This window comes from Cottoperca gobio, chromosome 19 (genome assembly GCF_900634415.1).
Source record: "Cottoperca gobio chromosome 19, fCotGob3.1, whole genome shotgun sequence".
Lineage (NCBI taxonomy): Eukaryota > Metazoa > Chordata > Actinopteri > Perciformes > Bovichtidae > Cottoperca > Cottoperca gobio.
The window spans coordinates 12,083,949-12,099,726 of NC_041373.1; the positions used below are offsets into that span (position 1 = coordinate 12,083,949).

The following is a 15,778-nucleotide window of genomic DNA, read 5'->3' on the forward strand; positions in this document are numbered from 1 at the left end:
AGGAAGAAGAGGTCTGACTGATGAGAGATTTGAAAGTTGTCTGGTTATCATTCCTACTCAGGGATGGATAAGGATGGCGGAAAGCCAAAGACCTTTGTGTCTACTTTCCGGTTGGCCCTGAAGCCTCAAGCCAGAACCTTCTGTGTGGAGAAGCAGAAAGAGGATGGGCTGAACACCAGTAACAGGACGTTAATGGGAAACAACAAGCTGGGAGTCTCGTCTGCAACAGGTAAAGACCGGGAGAAGAAATGTTGGCTTTTTAATGTGTTTTCATTAATATTACTGAACAGGACTCATTGTTTAATACTGCAACATAACTGGGATGTATTCCACTTGCATGCCATGTAAACAGTGCTGCCATAACGTACGCTCCCCGGGCTTCATCGCTCTCTCCATCCCCTCAGTCCGTACAGATTTTGGTAAAAAAAAAAAGGCCTTCTCCTACTCTACCCCCCCTGCAAGAACTGAAGCTGCCCAGCATGATTCCCTGAGGGGATGTTGAACTACTTATAAGAAATATGGAGTGTCTTTTGTACATAGTTTTTTAACTATATATCTATATATGTAATATGAAATAACATTTACCATAGTTGAACTTCTTGAACTTCGCACAGGGGGCATTCAGGGAAACCAGGAGTACTGAGATCTGTTAGATTGCATATGTATGATATTGTTAGCTCCCCTGAGGCTAGTTTGCTACTTTTAGAGCTCTATATACCGGTACATAAATAACAGGATTATTATAACACATGTTTGTTATTAAGTTACTGTTGTTAACAGAAATGTCCTCAGGCTTTTCAGAGTGCACAGGAGTGACATGCAACTTTTCTTCCCCAAATGTACACATACACCAAAATACATGAGTGCAATTAACTGGAAGTCGCTGCCCTGCCTGGAGGCCAAACAGATGAATACTACACACCCACATCAGCTTACAGTTTTAATATTTTCATTTTTGACTACATTTGCATTCACACGGTGCATTTAAAGTTCATCAACACTTTGATCAGTTAGATCATGTCGGGAGTGGAAAGGCCCCTCACTCTCCCCTGAAACATTCGCTCATGACTTCTCCAGGGCTCGTATGGGTGCTGGGAATCCTTGAAAACACTTGAATTTTAATGTGGCCATTACAAATGTGCAAAAACATTTTACACATTGTTGTTTTCTGATGTGATTGTAATTTTTGTTCCAATCTTTACCATTATTTTGGAATATTTTCTCATTTTTTGTCCTGCCTATTTCTATACATGAAAGGAGCTGAATACTAGAAACACCTCTCAATATAATAAAACATATCAATAAAAAAAAAACAAAAAAAACATATAAGCATCATAATAGTAAACATTATGGCAGCACAGATGTATTGGATTGTACTAGATTGTCCTGAATGCACCTTGAAAACGCTTGAATTTCACTTTGGAAAAGGAGTGGGTGTAGGAACCCTGAATGTATCGCATCTAAAAACAAACCCGATTGTCCTGAACTTCTCCCCTCTGCTTAGATTCCAGACGGACACGGGTCCAGTCACTTGAACCGCCTCTTCACTTCAAACAACCACTCAGGGACTGTACAGTCTGTGAAGGAAGTGATGCAAATTTTCAAGGTGTTATCACAGGAAGTCAACCTCTGAGCGTTTCCTGGCTACACAATGGTAAACGTCTGATTAGCATATCTTTAAAATGCCTACCTCCTCTCCATTATCAGCAGGGATCAACCTTCAATATCCTGTGTTTAGAGGGATTTTGATGATCATCTTCTACAGTAAAAACATCTGTTTGCCCATTGTTATTTTGTCATTTAGGTGAGAGGGTGCCCTCGAGTAATACTTCCTTCCTAAATGGTGTTGCCAGTCTGGCTCTGACTCAATGTAAAGCTGGAGATGCTGGGATATACACCTGCATAGCTGAGAATACTGCTGGGAAACAGTCAAACAGCGCTGCGTTACATATCACAGGTAAAGCAGGTTTAAGGTGTCCTCACACAAATACAGTATAACCTGTACTTAACTGAATCCTATACAGTAAACCTTCTTTGTACTCTGTTTGCAATAAAGCAGCAACAAAGGAAATCCCCAGAAAAGGCAACCACGAGCTGCACAATGAGGTCACATTCAAGGTGGCGTTCCCCGAAAACACCCAATTGTCCTCAGCGTCTAAAGAGGGAAGACAACACAGAGACGAAAACAAAGGTAGATTATTTTGTTAAGACTCCTAAAAATATTATATTGTTACACACTCATAAAATCTTTTTTTCACCTGTTTTTACAGGTTAATTAACAAATAAAGTAATTTAGAAAACATTTCAAAGATGATTTTATTAATTAGATTTTTATTAATGAAAATAGATTATCCTGGTAAAACATCTTTTTTATCTTGTCTTAAATCATAAACACAGGAGAGAAAACATTTTAGGTCAGATAAAAATAATTATTATAATTAATAATTATTATTATAGAAATGATTTTTCTTAGAGCTTCCCTAGATGTTCTTCTTGCTATACATACTTTAAAAGTTATTCTGTAGAAATAATGCAAATTAATCATAAATGTGCTGTAAATAGAGGGCCTCAATATGGATAGTGTCACGCTAAATCTTGTGAACGACATGCATTTTGTATTTGAATAAAACATACTGATTATGTCATTAAGCTTCACTCACCTATTGCAGTGTACCCACACAAACATTTGTGGCTACTGAAAATGGTGCCAACAAAAGTGCAATGCATTGGCTGCCTGTTGATTGCAGTGCCCCTGCAACCAATCATGAATGCTCACACGTGATTGGTTAGACACTTCTTGAACCTGCCTATAGTAGCACACACCTGTACATCCACCTTCTTCTTTAGTCTCCACAGCTATCAGAGATATCGACCTTCAAGCTAAAGTCTCCACAAGCAAAGGTGAGTAGAAGGCACCACAACATGTAGGTTTAATTGTATTGCACTTTGGTCATGTTTTATTAATTAATTAAACTCTGCTTCTCATCAGGGCCTCCTGTGGAGTTTGTAAACCCGCCAGAGCAGGTGGAGGTTCGAGTAGGAGAGCAGGCCCGGCTCCACTGTGAGTTCAGGAGCAGCTGTGTCCCTGTGGCCTGCTGCTGGATTTACAACAAGGACAAGGTAATTCCAACCCTAGTGGTTGTTCGATTTCATTACTTTATATTCTCACTTTGAGATTCAGCACTGGTAAAGCATCATGTCTTCATGTGCCCTTCCACCTTGCTTCCTTTTTACAGGTGGTGTTAGGAGGGCCGAGGACGTCTGTCTGGAGCAGTGAGACGCAAAGCGACGTGGAGATCTCTCAGGCCTGTCCAGACGACACCGGCTCGTACACGGTCGTAGTACGAAACACAAAAGGCTCTTCCCAGCATACCGTCTCCCTCAGTGTCATAGGTGAGGCTCAATTTGGTCTACAATTCATTATTTAGAGTTCTCCGGTAACTTGATGTGACGCAGCACTGGTATTTGTTGTGCCTTAAATGCACGTCAGCATATGAATTCCGTAGCAATGCTTGTTGTTGCAGGGATGTGCATTGATTTGATGAAGAAACATTGATGGAAAATACAGGGGAGAGAGGAATGGTGGCAGCTTAGGCCCATGATGTAAACCGATTCAAACCCCTGCAGTGCGTTTGAATGATGCTACATCGTCTATAGGTATATGAATTAAGGTATCGTGTTGTTGAATATCTCCTCAGACCGGCCAGACCCACCGGCATCCCAACCTGTGGTTTCCAAGCTGTCCACTCAGTCCCTGGTCCTGTCTTGGACGGGTCCCAGCTACGACGGAGGCACAGCGGTGCTGGGCTACAAAGTAGAGGTCAGACAAGAGGGCCAGGACGAGCCTGAGAGCTGGACTGAAGCAACAAGCCGCTGTAAAAACACAACGTACCACGTGCGTTCAGGTCTTGAGCCTCTGGTGCAGTACCGCTTCCGTGTCAGAGCCTACAACTCCGCAGGGGTCAGCGACCCAAGCAAGGAGTCTGAGTGTGTCAAGATGGCAACTGCAAGTAAGACATGTTGGATCCGTAAAATGTTTCCATAGAGGATTTGAGGTTTATCGGTCAGAAGGGATGTGCTTATTTCTCACCTGCATTTTGTTGTGTTTAGAAAAAGAAAAGAAGGACGAGCCGGACTCTTACATCACTGTGACCATTGACACCAAACACAAGGCCGAGGACCACTACAAGGTGCACGAGAAGCTGGGAGTGTAAGCGTGGCGTCTTTTGTATTTTAGAACAAACTTTGACATCTACCAGATGGATGAGATTTCTTTCAATGCGCACAGGTTCTCATGTTCTCATGTTGTCAATTAGTAAATTGAGAACTGGCTTTCAAAGCGGAAGTAAAGTTGTAATTCCTCTTATTTGCTTTGGATGAAACATTTCCAGTGGGAAGTTTGGCCAGGTGTTCCGGATGTCCCACAAAGACACTGGTCAGGTGGTTGCTGGGAAGTTTTACCGAGCCCGAACATCCAAGGAGAGGGCGGCAGCTCGCAAAGAGATCGAACTAATGAACCGTCTTCACCACCCAAAACTGGCCCAGTGTCTGGGTGCCTATGAAACGCGCTCCGAGATGGTCATGGTCTTGGACTAGTAAGTAATTGGGAAAAGTGAGTTTCAATGTGTATCTGGTGATGGGAAGTTTCAAATGCTGATCAGGACAAAGCTACAATGCGATCAAGCTATCGTCCACTGACTAATAACAAAACAGGAAGTGAAGGGAAGCCCTGGTTTCATGGCACAAGTGGTTGCTAGTGTTAATTGGTGGCTTTTTAACAGTGATACAATGTTTGGAGATAAACCGCCAACAAACTACATTGGAAAGCATGTAAAAAAACATATAGCCTAAAAGTATTATGTCTTGTGTCAACTCATCATTTATAGCTTTAAATGCTACTAAATAACAACTGTTTTGTTTTTTCTACAGGACTACATTTGGATAGTCTAGATCGAACCTTTTCAACTAATAAAGATCTGCAGAAATGCTGCTAAACACTGCTAGTGCCAGAGCTAAGGTTGTTTTTGAAGCATGGACCTGAATGGTGTTGTTTGTCTGCCCAGTATTGCAGGCGGGGAGCTCTTTGAACGCATCGTGGATGACAACTTTGAGCACACGGAGCCCACCAGTGCCCGCTACATGCAGCAGATTCTGGAGGGTATGCAATACGTTCACAAGCAGAATATCATCCACCTGGACCTCAAGCCGGAGAACATCGTCTGTGTGGATACAACTGGCACGCGGATCAAGATCATCGACTTTGGCTTGGCTAGTGAACTGGGTGAGTTTGTAAAAATGATCTCGTAGTGAAGTCAATGGGATGTTGTGTCCTTTTTTTATATGGTAAAAAGTACATGTAGCTAAATATCTTTATAACTTTTGCAGTGGGCTCACTAGGGACTGTGTGTTTGTGTGATGACTCATCCTGCAAGTATTCTAGAAAAAGTCTTTATAAGGTGGCGGTCAAAGCTGTGCAGCCTTGTCCAGCATGAAGAAATCCAATTATTGGCTGCATAAAGTTTTAATTGATACAAATATATTTTTAGTACTTTACCAACCTCTCCAATATGACCCCATTCTACCCTGACAACACGGCAAGGTTGACACAGGATCACTCATTTCAATACATGCAAAAAAATAACCAAAGGTAACATCAAGGAGTGTCATTTCTAAATTCCTAGACGTCTACAATGACCATCACATGATGAGTCCATAAATAGACGACTACTTCAACTCTGTACATACAGAACACCTGCGAAGCCAATTCGAGCAGTAAATTAGGTGACGCTCAAGCAGCTGTATCTCCACACTGGGTGGTCTATTTTGAGATGACTGTAGTTATCTGTAAATAGGCAAATACAAAGAATTCTGGGTGACATTTTGAATTTCTTACTCTTGTCCTGCTCGTCAGAGGAGGGTAAACCTCTGATGGTGATGCATGGTACCCCGGAGTTTGTGGCCCCTGAGGTGATCAACTATGAACCTGTGGGCCTGGAGACTGACATGTGGAGCATCGGCGTCATCTGCTACATCTTGTAAGTCTGACGAAGACCTAGTAGTTCAGAGTAACATGCTCTAAAAGAGAAATTGAAAGTGAAAACTGTAAAACTGGAGGGCATTTCAGATTCTTCAAAAGGTTTGGTACAGGAAACAACTTTAAAATGACATAAATGCCCTGTATTTATTTTATTATATGTGAACTGTGGCAAAGTCTAAAAGGAATACATTACCAATTTGGATTATGTCTGTGATGCAAGTTTAATTTGGTCAAATATATCACAATGACTCTACAGATGCAGATCCACCTACTGGCAATGTTGTATTACTACAGCCCCATAAGTATAAGTACAGCCCCACATGACAATGACTACAATTCTTAACGTGTGTATAGTTTCAACCAAACCCAGCTGTAGTTTAGGGGAATAACAAACTCCAGACAACTAATTTACACCTCATTACCTTGTTAATGAGTACACTCATCCTCCCTGCAGAAACATTACACGTGCTTGCATGAGACTGTATATGTTTCATTCATTCATTAATTGTTTTGTGTCCTAGGCTCAGTGGAGAATCTCCCTTCCAGGGGAACAGCGATGCTGAGACTTTAGCCCTTGTGACTGCTGCCAACTTCGAGTTTGACCAGGAGAGTTTTGAGGACATCTCTGATCAAGCTAAAGACTTTATCAGCGCCCTGCTGAAGAAAGACCGGAGGTTGGTCTGGTTTTTCATGCCATGGTTAACTACAGTATATGACGGGTGTGCTCACAAACTGCTTGGATTCTCTTTGTGGTACAATAAGAGTTTCAAGCTCTGTACTATCCAGGACTATGCCTTCCAATTAATAGTCAGTTATAAGCAAAGAAATTTCACGTGACATTTATTTTGCACGGTAGCAAACTATTCAGCAAGCTCCAAACATGAGTCAGTGAGAGCCAGGATTTTATTTATTCAGCAGATAATCCACGACTGCATCAGTGCGCTCAGGAGACTGCTGGCACTTGACAGCCTTTTGCTTCTTCCTCTCTACCCACCTGCTCTCTAGATGCAGGCTGTCATGTACCGAGGCCCTCGCCCACCCCTGGATGGCCTCTTTTACTCCACTGAACCGCAGACCCACCAAGACTCTCAATAAGGGCAAGATGAAACACTTTCTGGCCAAGCGCAAGTGGAAGGTAACGCAACGGAAAGATTGCCACAACGTCCTGTTACCGCAGCATTGGATTTCTGAACTATTTTCTTATCAGTTTTTGCCCTATGGTGACCTTTTCAATCCATTGTCCTATATAGTCCTTAAGCTTATAAGTGTAGTTTGTCATCCATTGCTATTTGTCCTTTAAACTTTTAGAAAACTGGCAAGGCTGTTTTGGCCCTACAGCGGATGGCTAATCTCTCAAACAGGCCAGACTCTCCTGGCAGCTCCTCAGAGGGTAAGGCCGATAAAAAAGGACACACACACTACGCCCCTAGAGCTACATGCATATGGCAGATGACTCACACTTTCCGATTGTCACTTCAAGTTTACCCTTTTGTGATCTGTAAGGCCTTGTTTCCGTTTTATTCATCATCTTCCTCCCTCTCATCCAGAGCCAGGCTGGAGCCAAGAGGCAGAGAAGGCCATCCAGTCGCTGGATAAGCAGTTTCAGAGTGAACCTCGCTTCCAGCAGGCCCTGAAGGACGCCACCCTTCCCAAAGGAGCAACGGCTCAGCTACAATGTGTCGTCAATGGTAGAGCGACAGAACTGTGTTGCACTTTATTAAATAATGCCCCACAGCGGTCTTCAAGGAAGGCAAAGAAGACAATACTTTCAAATATTCAGTAGAATTAGACCTAAACTGCCACGATTCATATATTTTTTTTTTTTTAAGGATTATTTGTAGGGACGAACCCACAGATGATCAACCGGCTCTGCAGTGCTCATCAGTTTTATTGATCCTTCAGCTCATTCTTTTGATTTTATGGTCCATAACGTTAGTTTTGAGCAGCTAGCCTGGCTCTGTCTGAAGATGACTAAATCTGACTTGGCACCCTTTTCTTTTTTCTTTTTTTTTTAAAGCTCAATGTCTCATGTTATATTACACTTTTTTTTGTTTAAACTGTACGAAACCGAAGTGTGGAAATGACACATGGTTTTGGGAGCTTTCCATGTTCCCAGGCTCGTATGTTCCCCAGAATATCCTCTTAATGACGCATTAGGAAGACCTGTCAAAGGATGTTATGTTCTCAGTATTGAGGTTTCTCTACCTAACTACAGTTTTATATCCTGCTGATGTTAAACTCCTTCAAACCTACGCCTCAAATTTGCAGGCGAGTTTTTTTCCCTCAATACAATACTCAAAACTTTTGAAGGAAAGAAAATGAGTGTACATTTCCCAAAATATGAAACTATTCCTGTTTAAACTTAAAACATGTGAGAAGTGCTTTATCTAAAACCTCGTGGCTTGCAACAATAGGCTTGGAAAATATTGAAGAATTCGTTGTATCAAGACCAGCAACTATTTGATGTTGGTATATTTGGTTATTTAATGTTAAATCTGAAGTAATGGGTTATTGTCTCAATCCCAGGTTATCCGCAGCCGGAGGTGAAGTGGCTTCAGAATGAGAAGCTGGTGACTGAATCGGGCAGAGTGACGATGGAGCAACATGAAGACGGGCTCTGCTCTCTGGTTCTGGCTGATTTGGAGCCTTCGGACTCTGGGGTTTATGTGTGCAGGGCTGGCAACAAGCTCGGGGAAGCAATGTGCTCTGCCAAACTGAAAGTGGAAATGTGACCGGGTGGAGGCTTCTACTTACCATCTCCTTCGTGTAGAAGGAGACCTTTTCAGAAGTAGACTGAGGTGAACGGTTTGATAAAGCCTGGACTTTGACGTGACACAGATGGTGGACTGTGTCACTGTCACACAAAAGGCTGCTGTCACATAATTTCAAGGCAAAAAAGGGTGTGTTGTGTTCTTTAGACGCAGATACCAGAGCCCTTTTGTTTCACAAGCCACCAGTTACTAGTGCACTTACTAAAAATAAACAAGGGTTGTAATATGTTAGTGGTTTTACTTGGCACTATTCACTTAAAGGTTGTACATTTTGCACATTTAAATGTTTTTTAAAGGCATATATTAATAAAATAAACTACTTGGTTGAAAGTGATTTTTTGTTTTTTAAAATGTATTTCAAACTAAGCATAAAATCATCCATGCTATTTGGGATTTTTATATAAGATTATCTTATTATACACTTGGTCCATTAGCCCATGCCCTTTTTTTTAATGAATGAGAACAAGCAGCGCTCACTCATGGGATGAACATTTAATGTTCCGCCGAGTTACGAAAGTATTCCACTGAGTTTCCAGATGACATGCAGGACGATGAAATCAAAGACTCTTGGAATGTGTCACTTCACCGACTTTATGGCTAAAGCAATGAAGCGCTAATTCTCATTATGTAAACATTAGTTTATCATTTCCTTGTCGGCTCTGACATTGAAGTTTACCATAAACGCATCATGGTTTTAGTTTCCACTCTGCTGTCTCCTGTTTGTCCCGGTATGTTCAAAGACGTGTTCAGGTGAGCTCGTTCTTGGATTGCAATTCCAGATTTTTCAACCGATTTTAATTCATAGATGAACGTTTTCAAAGATGTAAGTCATTTTCACGTCCGGTTGATTTCTCTCCTACGTCTTTAATGTGCTTCCCATTAGTCAATGTACCGTTTCATTGATTATGTTAATCATTTTCAGTGCCCAGTGGACGTCAATGCGACAAAATATTCTAATCTCTTGCACAAAATTCTCAAATAACCTTGGTTATTACCAAATTTGGTAATTTATAATTCAACATTAGATATTTCTTGTGAATTTGTTAAAAATATTCTCCCAACCCTGAATCAGCAAAGACAAACCATTTAATTGTATGATATGGCAATCATATACCTCACCTTTCCCAAGTGCTTGTCTAAGCAACATTCATTAATTGTGCTTCAAAAACATAACTTCATAAGATGGCAAAGTACATCTTTAAATATCTTGAAATGTTAGATTTTGTTGAGGTTTGGTCGTGAAATGATCTGAGATCTGCTGAATGTTGGGCATATCGTTTGAACAACAGTACCTATTTAAAGGTATGTCATAAGAACACTATTTGGACAACATAACAATTAATCCCAAAGATGAATTCCAGCCTTCAAATTCCAAAATAACTTTGTCCGGGATCATTTGTGAAGTTTTTCCTCATGCCTTCATCGGTTCAGCATCTTGAACTAAAACTAGAGTTTTAAAAAAAACCCTGTGGAAACTCAATTAGGCACTTAGTCTTGGTTAAAGAAGTGAGAGAGCTTGTTGGGTTTTGCTGCGATGCCACAGTAACCGTTCTCGCTTCTTTCTAAGGCAGCGTTTCTTCATGCGGATCAGTCATTTGTGCACACGTCCCTGGGCCTGACGCATGCTGGTTCTGTGTGCACGGGTCACAGCTGAGATGATGCATGTCCCTCCTGCCTCGCTTGGATTCTCTTCTGAAGGAGATTCCAAGCTTTCAGTACCTTTTTTTTTTTTTTAAATAAAAGACAGGGAGAAATATTAGAAGAAACAGATTCCTTATTTCACAGAATCTAATTATTTCATGTAATGCAGATGTGTAGACCCTATACTGACGGGCATGATGAGTGTCTGACCTGTTTCTGAGTGACCTCTGGCTCCCACAGTGTGCTCAGCACCACGTTGGCGTGCCCTACTTGCTTGCCGTTGGACCACTGGCTCTGCAGCCGGCGGAGGGCATCTTCTGTGGTCACACCGTCACGCTTTGTTATCCTCAACACCGCCTGAGAGGGGAGAGGAAACGAGGGGAGGCAGGTGGGATACGAGAACAAGGTGAGTGTGGAAATTAAAGAATGTCTTTTGGCGCCCCCTAGTGGTAGTATCCCAAAATAATAAAATGAAAAACTGATGTCATCAGAATATTTTGAAAAATAACACAGCTTCAGCTTTTTCAATAAACTCAAAAAGAATATGCACTAAAGCTTCTTTAGAAATGTTGACACTGACTCTTTTATCCACATATGTTCTTCACACCCCCAGCACAGCATAGAGAAACTGTCTTACCACTGGCTTTACTTCTCTTCCAAATGAAGACTTCAGTGAGGAATGCTGATACAGCAACCCTTTTTTTTTTGCTCAAATCGCTGAAGACCATGTCAACATTCAGAAGCAGGTATACGGTAAGAACTCCACACTTTGGACTCATCACCTTCTACACTTTCCTCACAGTCACAGAGGCCAATGGAACTCCATGTTTGTTGCATTGAGGACTTTTGCGGGAACAGACATATTACCTCCTCCTCGGGGATGACGGTGACCCAGACCTCGTGAGTCATGTCTGTCCAGCCGGCCTCCAGAAGAACCGCTGCATCCAACACACACACCTGTTTACCTGCAAAGAGCAACAGGTCAAATGAACACTGGGGGGGAATCTCTCCCGATACAAAGCGAGCGCACAGTTTCTTAATCATCTTTATATATGTCAATAAGATCAGTACATTAGCCTAATGAAAGGAAAAGTGTGAAGGAACATAACTATTTTAATAACACACAAGACAAGTCCATACAATACCTTCCTCTCTGGCTTGGCTGATTCTGTTCTTCACCAGAAGTGCAATCTCAGGCCACACGATGTCTGTTAGGGCTTTTAACCGCTCCTGCGTGAAAAACAGCGTCTTTGGTAAATTGTGATGTCAATGATGTGCTGAAACGTTATTCATACTTGTCATATTACCTGGTTTCCAAAAACCTTCCTTCCTAATGCACGTCTGTTGATGGTTTTATCAACGCTCAGAAGATCTAGAAGCAATTACAAGACATGTAACTCAAGCTATTGGGGAACCGGTGTTTAGAGCAGTCGTTTTAAATTTGTAGCTTAAAGCTTGGATGCTGGATGAGTCTGTGTGTCGTCATGCTTATGTCTCGCATCAGTGTCATTTTTTATGTAATGTTGAAAATAACAGAGCAGTAATATCCTTTCAGCAGTCACAGATTTGAACGTTTCATTTTCCGACATAAATCAGGTCTAGCAGGGTAATGTTTACAATCAAAATGAGTCTTGAAAGCAAACTCGAGACATGGCCCTGGTGGAGTCACAGAAACCATTTGAGATTTACATTTTAAAAAATCTTTAAACTAAGATAAGACTAAAAAAAAATACAAAAGGTGTGTCATCGTTCTGTATTTTATTAAAAAGGTAGACCGATGGTGTGTGAGATATAAGGAGATGGATGACGCATCTCTAGCCCAACCCGTCCCTCACCTGACCCAAACTCTTCAAGCACACTGTGATAGGCTGCGGTGCCGGGCTGGTAAACCTCGTGGCCCAGCTTGTCACAGTCGATGCGGACGGCACCCAGAGCCTCCAGCTGCCGGGCGATGGAGCTCTTCCCACTGCCGCTGCCTCCCGTCAGGCCAATCACATATGGAAGTTGAGAGAGATGGGATTTGTCCTAGTGCAGAATCAATGGGTGGAGGTGATGATAGGACAGAACTTTGCGTTGGCGAGTGACACAAATAGCTCCTAAAACTCCTCCTCTTTTCATTAAGTAGGTATTTTGTTGCCTAACACTTCAAATCAAATGCAAAGACTAAATGTTTTGTGACTGGAGGCTGTGAAGAGCTTCTTATTTAATTTTTTTTTATGGATTATGATGCGCACCTTAAGATAAGCGTGATTACATCCGCCTTAATAACCCTTTAAATAACCTCCAGATATGGAAAGAGTGGTGATGAAATATGCATTTCAATGATATATTCGAACCCTTCCTTTGTTTCCTTATCAATACTGCACTAATACTACCATCCTGTATGCTGCATCGAAATGCCTCCCTTAAGCATGACCTACTTTAAGCGGGGTGAGGAGGGTGCCCAGCAGACGAGAGCGTAGACTGGAGGAGCTGATCTTCTCCTCCTCCGTCTCAGTGTGGTGGGCATCTTTAAGCAACTGGATCTCATGGAGGATGAGAGCTGGGAGGCCCTGATTTAGCAGAGAACACAAAACATCGATGAATGCGCCGATGTGTAACGCAGGCTGAGGTATTAATATGTATCTGGATTAAAATGTGCATTAGAACAGTTTTCTGTGCTTTCCTTAGGACTGCAATCCTTAAAAGTAAAGCTCACTCACTCTCGTAATAGAACCGGGCATAAGAGATGAGAATAATTATGTAATACAAAGCAACAGTGTAGATATAAGTTCCCATCTACATAAATAAAAATGAACATGTAGAGGAGAAAAATGATTTCATAACTTACGTTCTCGATGCGTTTCCTGTTGACAGCCTCGCCTCCCCTTCTAGTCTCCTCGCTAACCACAATGCACTGCAGCAAGGGGTCAACCACAGACACTCCATAGGGGTCGTCAAGTGGCACGATCTTGCACCTGCAGTGAGGGTTTGATGTCTTGCAGAAACTCCTGTAGTCTCTGGGCGCGCAGAGAGTAGGGCTCCACTAGCTCCTTTAGTACCTTTTCTAAAGCCATGAAGGAAAGGATGTCAGGGGAGGGTATTGTATGAATAAACATTCCTAAATGACAAAATACTGGAAATAAGCTACTTACTGTTCAGCATTGCTTCGTCACAAATACCAATAAGGAACCTTCTATTGGCTAGCAGGCATGAGATGTTGAGCAGCGTCTTGTGGGCCCCATGGAGCCGGTCAAATGTCCCCCCTACCACCACGTCACTGTAGGTCTCCAAGGTTTCTGCATTTCCTTCAGGCTCGTTCAGCCCTTCCTCCTTCTCCTGCAGCCTCATTAGCTGTGGGTCAAGCAGCACTGGGTGCAGGCTGGGGCTGCAGACGTAGCAGTGGCCTGTGTACATCTGCAGACACTGCATAACCTGATGGGACTGAGCCGGGTCTTGCAGAGGAAAGTCTGTAAGCACCACCTCCGGGGAGTGAGTCAGAGATTGTGGTGTGGGGAAGGGGCCGTTTGGGATCATGGTCCCGCTGCAGGCAGCTGACTGAGCGCGAACATTGGTCAGCAAAACACGAATATCCAGGTGCCCGCATACATCAGCTGCATTGGTGTAAAGGCGGCTGATGAGCGTAGACAGGTCCACTACTGGTGGAATGAAAACTGGCCGAGGGTGGCTCTCACTTCCCAGGATCAGTCCCAGGGTGGAGGTGGACGTACAGTGTGCGCTCTACGAGCTGAGCAGCTGAGCTGAGCACTGGAGCGATGCGCAAGGGGAGGGTCTGGAGAGGAGACGTCAGCACGAGGATGCCCGTGCTGAACATTGCCATGTTACTGGCTGATATCTTGGGGAATCACAGTCGTCACAGTATCTGCTGAGTCACTCTTAGTGGGTTGGTAAACACTGGAAGGGTTGGAAAGGGAAAGATGAGTCAGAAACAGTAGCTGTTGAGGCTGTGATGTTAAAAATGTTTAGTTTTGAATTACATTAGGAACAAATTGCAATGCTCACTGCACATTTTCTCAAGCAGTGGTGGCCATGTGCTGCTTAAATTATATAAAGAAAATAATCACTGCTTACATGCAAAGACATTCTTTAAAACAACAGCCCCAAGACCAAATTGAATCAGCTACTTTAAAAATATAAAAACGTATAGCTGCAAGTTACATATCAGTCATTGTATAAGTACTTATTTTGCTGATAATTATTTATTTTAATTATTACTACTGACTTGCTTAGAACATTGACAACACTTTGGCAACAGTTGTTTTTTTTTGTCCTGTTTAACTATTGCTTCACTTTTTGCGTGCCATGCATGTTTGTAGTTACAGATAAACTCCACATTAATCAAAATTAGGCAAACAATATCTATGTTCTCTTTGGTCTCTCTGTTTGTGTTTACCTGATGTACTGAGTTGCGAGAAATGAATGATTTACTAGCTTTTACAAAAGCTTTCTTATTTAAAACATTCTTCTGATTCTGCAGCACATTTGTTACATTGTAACAAACCAACACTGTCTCAATCCAGCGTTTCAACCATGAGGCAGTGTGCCAATGTTTCTAAATGAGTGAATAACAGAGGATTGTCACCCTGTTCCTCATTCAGCCAACAAGGAACTTGACTGACCCTAAACCTTGCCATACTATTGGTCGCACGTTCAGCCAGTGACCAATCAAATACGAGTATGAACATACAGTAACAATAAGAAAAGATTTGACCTGAAATTGGATTAATGTTTAGCCACTACGACGTCTTGCTAACTAGTTAGCATATTTTTGTTTTGCATACAGTTCACAGTTAGAGCTGAGATTAATTTATGTGTACTCAAAGTCGCAGCTAGCTAGCTAGCTAGCTATGTAGTACTACCATAACATTGCCTGTAAAAAATGTCCCTTCAATAACAGAGCGATCTGTATTTTGATACAAACCACATCAAATGTGACCCACATATTGAGCAATTATAAGTAATTTTGAAGTGACAGTCTGGCAGACAGGCGACCTTGCACTGTAACCGTTAGCATGAGCTTACCTGTGTGGAGCAAATCAAAAGCGATGTGAAGAACGTGCAACATATAAGTAGACCTGCTCACACATCTACTGGAAAGATCGTTTTCCTCATTCTCTCCAACTAGGAACTGTCATAACCAGTCCAGTGACTCCAGTCCAAATAGCTAAGTCCCCACTAGTGGAAGTCACTCACACATGAACTGGACTGGATCAACGCGTCACATTTGACATGCCCCCTGATTGGTTGAGGGAAAGACGCGGTGCAGTCTGGGACACGTAGTCATGTAACTACCAGGGAGCCACCGTCAGGTAATTTTATACATCCATGC

The 15,778-nt window shown here is 42.3% G+C and overlaps 2 protein-coding genes and 1 long non-coding RNA gene across 4 annotated transcripts; 1 reads left to right on the forward strand and 2 right to left on the reverse strand.

Annotated features, from left to right (window-relative positions):
• On the forward strand, positions 1-9,142 carry LOC115024530 (myosin light chain kinase, smooth muscle-like). 2 transcript variants are annotated; one of them, XM_029456207.1, is made up of 17 exons: positions 1-229; positions 1,505-1,654; positions 1,805-1,957; positions 2,057-2,191; positions 2,848-2,901; positions 2,990-3,120; positions 3,237-3,393; positions 3,699-4,010; positions 4,111-4,210; positions 4,392-4,595; positions 5,064-5,281; positions 5,912-6,035; positions 6,559-6,711; positions 7,043-7,172; positions 7,346-7,427; positions 7,585-7,725; positions 8,564-9,142. In XM_029456207.1, exons 1-17 carry the CDS (start codon positions 64-66, stop codon positions 8,767-8,769), a joined length of 2,616 nt encoding a protein of 871 aa, XP_029312067.1. In that variant the 5' UTR covers positions 1-63; the 3' UTR covers positions 8,770-9,142. The 2 variants fall into 2 exon arrangements, with proteins under 2 accessions (XP_029312067.1, XP_029312068.1); XM_029456208.1 differs by having other exon boundaries at positions 2,060-2,191.
• LOC115024532 (uncharacterized) lies at positions 676-2,723 on the reverse strand. Its single transcript, XR_003834134.1, has 3 exons — positions 2,661-2,723; positions 1,691-2,155; positions 676-1,577 (listed from the first exon to the last, which is right to left on the reverse strand). It is a non-coding gene; the product is annotated as an uncharacterized LOC115024532 (long non-coding RNA).
• Positions 9,143-9,869: 727 nt separating the features above from the next.
• On the reverse strand, positions 9,870-15,670 carry coasy (CoA synthase). The gene is given in 12 exon segments (XM_029456209.1): positions 9,870-10,527; positions 10,660-10,806; positions 11,317-11,414; positions 11,595-11,679; positions 11,757-11,821; positions 12,285-12,474; positions 12,870-13,001; positions 13,280-13,399; positions 13,401-13,495; positions 13,584-14,139; positions 14,141-14,343; positions 15,472-15,670. Coding segments are annotated over 11 exon segments (1,692 nt in total). The 5' UTR covers positions 14,270-14,343; positions 15,472-15,670; the 3' UTR covers positions 9,870-10,452.
• Positions 15,671-15,778: the final 108 nt, after the last annotated feature.

Bases quoted from the DNA above. Each gene is read 5' to 3' on its own strand.
- LOC115024530 (XM_029456207.1), top strand. From the start codon at position 64: ATGGATAAGGATGGCGGAAAGCCAAAGACCTTTGTGTCTACTTTCCGG. The intron at 2,902-2,989 runs GTGAGTAGAAGG...GCTTCTCATCAG, and splicing joins TAAAGTCTCCACAAGCAAAG to GGCCTCCTGTGGAGTTTGTA. The intron at 3,121-3,236 runs GTAATTCCAACC...TCCTTTTTACAG, and splicing joins GGATTTACAACAAGGACAAG to GTGGTGTTAGGAGGGCCGAG.